This window comes from Lycorma delicatula, chromosome 9 (genome assembly GCF_047948215.1).
Source record: "Lycorma delicatula isolate Av1 chromosome 9, ASM4794821v1, whole genome shotgun sequence".
Lineage (NCBI taxonomy): Eukaryota > Metazoa > Arthropoda > Insecta > Hemiptera > Fulgoridae > Lycorma > Lycorma delicatula.
Genome location: NC_134463.1, coordinates 125,098,990 through 125,108,055, shown reverse-complemented (window position 1 = coordinate 125,108,055; position 9,066 = coordinate 125,098,990). Strand labels below are relative to the sequence as shown.

General features: G+C 29.5%; 2 protein-coding genes across 2 annotated transcripts; one reads left to right on the top strand and one right to left on the bottom strand.

Moving 5' to 3' along the window:
- Nucleotides 1-4,473: 4,473 nt before the first annotated feature.
- LOC142330249 (nucleolar GTP-binding protein 1-like) lies at nt 4,474-6,517 on the bottom strand. The gene has a single exon (XM_075375421.1). The coding sequence runs from the start codon at nt 6,362-6,364 to the stop codon at nt 4,550-4,552; it is 1,815 nt and encodes a 604-aa protein (XP_075231536.1). The 5' UTR covers nt 6,365-6,517; the 3' UTR covers nt 4,474-4,549.
- Nucleotides 6,518-7,414: 897 nt separating this feature from the next.
- On the top strand, nt 7,415-8,726 carry Aos1 (SUMO1 activating enzyme subunit 1). The gene has a single exon (XM_075374694.1). It carries the CDS (start codon nt 7,607-7,609, stop codon nt 8,618-8,620), a length of 1,014 nt encoding a protein of 337 aa, XP_075230809.1. The 5' UTR covers nt 7,415-7,606; the 3' UTR covers nt 8,621-8,726.
- The last annotated feature ends 340 nt before the right edge of the window (nt 8,727-9,066 follow it).

Here is a 9,066-nt window from a genome sequence, read left to right as displayed (position 1 = left end):
ATATACAAGAACATTGACCATCCAAACAGATTTGTAGTGTGTACAGCAAACCAGTGGCTTTCAATGGGAAAGATATTCATTGTTAATCATGAGTACCATCTTTATCAACCCCTATAACAAGTAGAGTACAATTCTAACAAATGAAAAGATACAGAAAAGTGCAGACAGAATAAGCAGGATCAAGGTACCTATGTGAGGTTTACATCTGCATGTCACTGAATTTTTCTGTCATCATACTAATGGAGATTACCTTTCAATCAATCATTCATGGAATTGCTAAATTTCTGGAGTTTATTATATTACAGAAAATGTACATTATAAGTAGTTGGGTAATTGAACACAAAATAATATTTAACAGAATTGGTCAGTTTGAATCAATCAGTGAAAATCACACAATATATGGGTACACTTGGGAGAGAAGCTGACAAACAAATAGCTGCTGTAACACCAGGTAACTGATATTTGTTTTCTTGTAGCTGATTGGCTGAGGTGGCAACGAATGGTCAAAACTCACCATAGTAGAAAATATACTGATGAACAGCATATATGGTAGGTAGTTTAAAAGCCAGCGTAGAAAATACACATTGTACTCTAACATTCACTGGAGCTCTTATGTAGGGATTCTCTGTGAACTGTCATTCAGGTTATTTCTGTAAACAATATGACATAAATAATGCTTAAGTTGTCATTTTATTCAATGCATATTATGTCATTATTAACTGATTTTAATGTTGTCAGAGAAAGGTTTATCACTCTTCCCTAAATACTTCTTGGCTAGCATTGAATGCACCAACAGCAAGTTAAAGAAATTTATGATCTAACATTCTAAAATTTTGTCTATGGGAGGTATAAACCACTGAAACATAATTTAATCAAGATCTTATTAAGTTGTAAAATTTAAGCATACGTCTCCAGCCTATGTTGGTTGCTAACTTATAATTGTAAAAGTAATTAGTTTGTTACTAATTTCTAGTTGTTACTCTTGTAAAGAACTACCGACATACAAATTTTGCATGTTATCTTTGTCAAGATTACAGTTACCAACCCAAAATTTAAAAAAATTGTTAAAATGCTTTTCAGATGGTGAATGAACTATTGTTATAAAATAACAGATATACTTTACAGTACCTTGTAATATTTTTGAAACATATATCCACTGATATTTGAATTACTTAACAATGGATTATTTCATTAGTGACTTATTCAATTATTATTCCAAAAGAAAAGGCATTTCTACTAATTAATAAAACAAATACGGAATAATAATTGAATAAGTCACTAATGAAATATCCATTGTTAAGTAATTCAAATATCAGTGGATATTGTATGTTTCAAAAATATTACAAGGTACTGTAAAGTATATCTGTTATTTTATATTTGTTTTATTCATTAGTAGAAATGCCTTTTCTTTTGGCAGTGATTTTTTTTAAGTATTACTTTTTCTTTACATTATGTTTTTGTATTCATATTTACTTTTACTAATTCCTCTACATTTACAAATTTGTGAGTGTTTAACAAACTAGCATATCTAGTTTTAGATTTGTCTTTATTTTTTTAAATGATTTTGTTCAGATTTCATTTTAATTAATCGTTTAACATAGCTCACTCTTTGTATTTCCTTAAAAAAATATCATAATATTTTTTTAATAAGAACAAAAATAGAAGTCAAAAGATGCAGGATAAATAATTTATACACCATTAACCAACCTTACTCTTATTGCGACTGCCTTTAAAACATGGTTTTTGGAGATATTATTTCTCATTACTACTAAAATTACATCAATCCTTTTTGCACACCTCACATTCTCAATTTTTATTATAAAAGTTTGAAAAAAAAAAGTTTATGAAGATTTTGAACTAGCTTTTTTTTTAAAAAAAAAAACAAGGGTCTTATTATTCACTGCATACTATACACCTATTTTTTGTGGGTGTAGAGGAGATTCAAAGAAAATGTATGGATTTTCAGTACCCTAAGTCCAGTAGTTCTGACTATTACCATACGCACAAAGATGAAACCACACTTTATCTGTTAAAAACACTTGATATAAAATGACAATATTCATTACAGGCAACATTCTTTTTGGATAATGAAAGAATAAATGATTTAATTGCAATGACATACTGACTTTACTGTGCTCTGGAAAAAGTGAAGGATAAAATAGGCCACCTTTGTAAATGCCAACACTCCTTTGTGTATTTTTCAAAAATGTGCAAGCATGCCTGAAAATGGTGTTCATTTTGAGCATCTCTTGTAAATAAAAACTGATTGAAGTAAACATATTATTCCTGTTACTGCCATACATCTATAGAATTTTATTTATAGGGAGAAATGAAAAGTTCTTGAATAATTGACGATAGTGAACCGTTTTAGTATAATCAGTACTAATTAGCTCATGGAAAACCTGCATTTGATATGGATAACATTTCAGCATTTGCCTCACAGCAGGGTGGGCTGAGCCTAGTGTAATGTTTTGCTAGCTTTTGTCAAGGCAGAGATTTATTTGGAGATCTTCTAACTGCTGCTTTAATGTCCTCTACAACCAGTTTTCAAAAGTGTGTAAGTAACTTCTGAATAACACTTTTCACTGGTACTTCCTTTTCAAATTTCTCCCTGAATTTTTGCTGACACGCAACATGAGATTTTGTCTTAAGTTTCCATCATGAATACACATTCTTCAACAGTTAACTGCATTTAAAAAAATAAGTTAAAAATATAAATTACACAACCTTGTTCAAAAGCCAATGCTGACACAGACTGGCTACACTCAAACATGCAGGCAGTATATAGTCCTCACTCCTGCTCTAGTTGTACAAACATCTTTCACATATTTTACTCTTCTCGCACAAATTTATGCATTTCAACAAAAATATGCATTTAGTACTACTAAAGTATGGGGCCTCTCTTAAGTTGATTATCCTGCAAAATATTTATATAGAATACACTTTATTTATTACATTGAGATAATAATGACAGGAACAAGAATAATTAGAGTTGCTCAATATGGTCGCCATTTGTTTTCAGGCCTGCTTGGTACATGATTCAACAAGTTTGAAAAATACACAAGCAAAGGAGTGACATTCTCAAAGGTGTGCTATATCATCTAAATGGATAATAATTCAGATTTTCCAGAGTAAACTCAGAATTTTATTGCAATGAAATAATTTATTGTTTCATTATCAAACTAAATGAAGAAACTGCTGAAGCATACTTCCAAGGGAGCAACAGTGCATTCTGATGTTTCGCTAAATTTGCTGGGTGAACGTTTTTGGGGATGGGCTTACTTCAAAGCAAATCTGGCCATAGAGATCAGCAGATCTTATACCTACAGATTTTTATTTATAGGGAGCAATGAAAAAATCTGTTTAAAAGAATAATTCTCATACCCTGTATGAAATGAAATATAGCTAAATTTGTAAATGCGATCACTCCTTTTATGCTTCAGGGTATACTTTCAAACATATTGAAATGAGTTAAGGCTTGCCTGGAGAAAAATCACAGCCATATTGAGCATCTATAAATAAAAATTTATTGTAATAAGTATTACTTCATTGTTATTTGAATATAATAAATTAGATTTACCAGCAATTTTTGAGCACATTCTACTAGAGAAAATAATGAAAAGAGTTCTTATAAATTTGGGTTCGGAAATGCTCAGTTACAGAGTTATGCCTAGTAAAGATTTTGTTCTAATTCCTGGACAAAGAGTGAAGTAAAACCATACAGAAATGGTTCTAGGAACCCAAATTAAAGAATAAAATTTGCTGTTTCTTACGGTTTTTGACTTGAAAAATTGAATAAAAAAGTTTCCAAAACCATATAACATCTGATGTAATAGAAAAATTTGTTATCTAAAAACATTCCTTTTAAGTTTATAATACGAAAACTTTGTTAAATGACAAATAAATGTGTTAAATATATTATCAAAACTTGTAAAAAATTTAATTCTGAGAAAACTTCCACTTAGCATTATAATTATAAAAGAATTATAACAAATGGTTGATCTGTACGAAATTTATTATATCATTCATAAGCAAAAGCGCATTATCATGGGAATTCCTAGCTCAAGTTATAACACAAATCATGGCTACATTGAAAAAAAGAAGTGTACATATAAAATATATTGCCATTATTTACTAAATAGTTTAAAATTTTTTCAATAAGGACAATGACGTAAACTGTACGCATACACACTAATACATTCCTGAATTTAGTTAATACATATTATTTATACTTATTTGGAAGATACAGATAAGAAAAGATTGTTTTAAATCGTTGTACATATGGAACTACAAATATCAGATGTCATGTATGCTACATATCAAGATGGGTAAAAAGATATATTGCTTATACTTACAAAAACAAAATTCAGTAATTAACTGAACAAATGATGAGTGGCAAATCCATTATTGTAACACTTTATTTGGAAAAAAGAAATATAAATCTGAATAATAATAATAATAATAGTATAACTCACAGGAATAATATGAATATGATCTTTAGAAGGACTAAAATGCACTTCCAAATTTGAGAAACAATTTTTTATTTATATTAACGTCTTGTAGTTTTACCCACTCCACGTTTACCACAATATAAATGCTTTGGTTTTTTTGTACCAATAAATCTATCACTTTCACAGCTAAATTTATTATATTTTGGCCACTTTTTTACAGAAATCCTTGCAATTTTATTTGAACATAATTTTTTATCAGAAAATGGCTTTGATCGTTTCCTAGTGTATAAATACTTCTTAGAAGTACTGTAAGTACTATTTTCATCGATAGCAATACCAAGATTTGCCATATCATCTTTAAATTTCATAAGACTTCTAGACCTTACTAAGGGAGTAGAAGTACGTGATAATTTAGACTTTAATTTTTTCTTGGATATTGATTCTAATTTATTAATTGCTTTACGGTCTCTTATCTTTTTAGCAAGTTCTTTAATCTCTTTCATCGATTCGTTTATCTCAGTTGTAGGAGCATCATACCATCCTGATCTTTCACGTAATTTTTCTTCATCATTTAATTTTTTAAATTCTTCAAGCACATTTGGTTGAACAAAATCCATTATGTTGTGTCCTTCCCAAATTTCAGGTATTATGTCATATTTATACTCATCAGGCAAATCATAATGTTTTTTTAGATCAAGAGTGTAATTGTCACCAGCTTCTATTTCAATATCTTTTTCAAGTTTACGCTTTTTTCCACGTTTTTGATTTTCATTATCTCTTGATGGTAGTGTTGGTTTACGTATTTCATCTTTCATATTTGGATTTGCTACATAAAGTCTATTATGATTATATTTGTTATTGTTTATTTTATTTATGATTCGATGAGCTAATAATGAATCGCATACAATTTCTTTCACTTGTTCAATACCACTACCATCCATAGTACTCATCATTAAAATTGGTAATCTATCATTATCTTCACATAAATTTTCCATTAAATAATTATGCTTTTTATTCAATTCATTTTGCTGAATCAAATCGATTTTATTGCAAACTATTATGATAGGCTTACTAACAAACAGTGGTTTAATATTTGTGAACAAACTGACCTGATCTTCAATTGAATAACCACAATCTTCTGAGATGTCAATAAAAAAAAGTACGGCTGAATTAAGATGTGCTAATGCTGTAATTGACTGCATTTCAATGACATTTCTATCTTCTAACTTATGATCAAAAATTCCTGGTGTATCGATTAATTGCCACCTTAAATATTTAAAATCCATGTGACCAACATACAATGATTTTGTTGTAAATGGGTAAGGTTGTATATCTACATTTGCTCTCGTTAATTTATTTAAAAAACTTGATTTTCCTACATTAGGAAATCCACAAATAATAATACTTCTTGTGTAAGGATTAATTGATGGTAATCTTGAAAGATGTTGACGAACCTGTTCCAAGTACTGAAAAGTATTAGACTGTTTCTTTATGACTGTTACCATTCTACCTAAAGCAATTCGTTTCAATTGTTTACATCTATATAAAGAATCTCCAAACTTCATTAATCGAGAATACTCTTTATTTATGTTATGTATAAGGTTACGTGCCAAATTGATTTGTCCTAATGCAATTTTATAATGATCTTTATCATAATAAATATTCAATAAACTGGAATAAAATGGATGAATATTATCAATTTTTGGAAATTCTTGAATAATTTTTGACAAATAATCTGTAAAATTTTGCGCTGACGTTTTTACTTTTCTCAGATAAAACGATCTAATTCTATATATTTTACACTGTTTGTGAATAACAGTAGGCGTTTTTCTTTGCGTTTTGGACAAAATAACATCGCAAAGATCTTTAACATTCAGAACTACAGTAATATTCTTGAAATTATATAAATTCATACCGACTTACAGCTATAATTATTTAAAAGCCTTAACCGACTAGATCGCTTGCAGCCGAGACCGGTAACCTCAAAACACGATTGCGAATTGAAGATGTTCAGCTGCATACAATATAATACATTAATGTGAACAACTGAAGTACGTTAAACTGAATAAATTAAATGCTACTGTTACATTCACAAAAACTCCAAGCACAATAATACCCGGTTGCGTTCAAACATCATTCCTTTGTTGACCTGTGGAGTAAACACTAGCCAGCAAAGTAGTGTACAATTATCGGTTTGTTTTGTGCGGTTGTGCACAAATGTGTATAGCCATATAAAAAAGTAATACTCTGATGAAATGTAATCAAACTGCAGAAATGTTTACGAAAAGGAAAAATCGTCAAATCAGAGTAAAGAAATACAATTTAACTTAATATAATTAATTTTCTGCTGTTCGTAGTAGATTTCTACTTAATATTTTGTTCATGCAGTAAAAATTATTTTTAAAGACAAGTTTCTAAAACAAATTATTCTACAAAATTAATAAGCTTTTTTGTGATTAACGTCAATCAGTTAAGTTAAATATAATAACTATGAAATTGCATAAATTTCTGTAAAACGACTATACATTTTCAACTTCAACCCAAATGTATTTAAAGTATAATTTAAATCAAATACTATACTTTTTAATTGTAAAACTTCATATTAATTTGTAGCTTACAATTAATATTCTCACGAAGTAATATATATATCCATAGTTTCTAATGGAATTTCTGAGTTTTTTTAATGAAATTTCGTATCAAACTTGCTTCCCAATGAACTGCGATATTTAAAAAAAAATGTAGGTACTGTTCTTTGAAACAATAATTTTAGTACTATTTATGAAAGACTAGCCATAATTTCATATCTTACAATCTTTAATAATCAATATTTACGTATTCCTGCTTCTTTGATTTTATTTTTAGTTTATATGAAATTTATAGTTCTTAATGTTTAATATTTTAAAAAGTTTGGTTATTTTCACACCCACTTTCATAGGAGTTCAATTTATGTGTGGAGGATGCAGACGTTTATTGAAGCACTTTTCATTACAATCTCTTTGCTCCGTATGTGTGCAGCTTGTGCGTTTAACGGAGGTTAGTTAGTGTTTTTTTTTTTGCGTACGGTGATATTTATTGTGGCGTAAATACTTACTGAATTCGTATGCTAATACAGCAGTATTTAAATCTTTATATTATACCGACAATAATTTGAAACAATGGTTAAAGACGGTGGTATGGAACTTACCGAAGATGAAGCGCAATTGTATGACCGCCAAATTAGGTTATGGGGGTTAGAATCACAGAAACGTTTACGTTGTGCTAAAGTACTTATAATTGGGTTACAAGGACTTGGTGCCGAAGTTTGTAAGAATGTTATATTGGCTGGCGTCAAAGCAGTTACTGTATTGGATGATGAAAATGTTACAGAAGAAGATATATGTGCGCAATTTTTAGCACCAAGAAACACTGTGGGTAAAAATCGTGCAATTTCTTCTTTAGAACGTGCCCAGGCACTGAATCCATTAGTCGATGTGAAAGCTGAATCAGAAAATGTTGCTAACAAACCTGATAACTTTTTCACCCAATGGGATGTTATTGTGGCTACAAACTGCCCGTTAAAACAACTACTAAGATTAAACGGCATTTGTCGCAGTGCCGGAGTGAAATTCTTTTGTGGTGATGTATTTGGGTTTTTCGGATATTTCTTCGTCGATTTACAAATTCATGAATATTCAGAAGAAGTAACTAAACATGTTTCAGCTCCGGTACGTGCTGAAAATAAAAAGCAGAAGATTGAAGAAATTAAGGTGACTCAAAAAAATACTGCTACATTTGTACCTTTTCAAGATGCTATCGATATTGATTGGACCAGCGACCGATATAAGTCAAAAGTATCTAAGTTAGATTTTTCGTATTTCTTAATGAAAATTTTGTTAAGATTTCGCAGTGAAAACCATCGTAATCCAAAACCTGGTACTGGAAGTGATGTAGAACAATTAAAAAATATTCGAGATTCAGAACTGGCAAAATTAGAAGTGCCACTCGACAAAGTTGGTGATTCGGTGTTCGATTTGATTTTTGCGCAAGTAAGCCCCGTCTGTGCTATAGTTGGTGGAGTTCTCGCCCAGGAAGTGATTAAAGCTGTTTCACAAAAAGAGGCACCTCATAATAACATGTTCTTCTTTAATCCTACTAACAATTTGGGACAAATTTTTTGTCTTGGTAATTAATATTACTGTGAAAATATTTCTGCAGACCTTTTTTTTTGATATATTATTTATTTCATATTATGCTTATTAATGATGTACTAATTAATAAAATATTTACATGTTTTTATATTGCTTGTTAAATGAAATCCTGTACCCCTGATTAAGGCACTTTTATTTCAATTTAATTTTGATGTTTTATATAGTATTGTTTTATCAAAAACAAGTTCACACACACAATTAAAAATTATACCCATAGATGCTAGAAAAACATAAAGGTACTACACTTAGTAGAATTAGTTTTGCAAATAACCTCATCAAAAAGAACACACTTAAAAAGACAAACACGAAAATCTAACACTTGAGGAATCAGAATTATTTACAAACATATGACAAAAATAACATATTAAATGAATAAACATATAGATTAAATTACTTATCTATTTTACATATAAATATAATGGTTACAT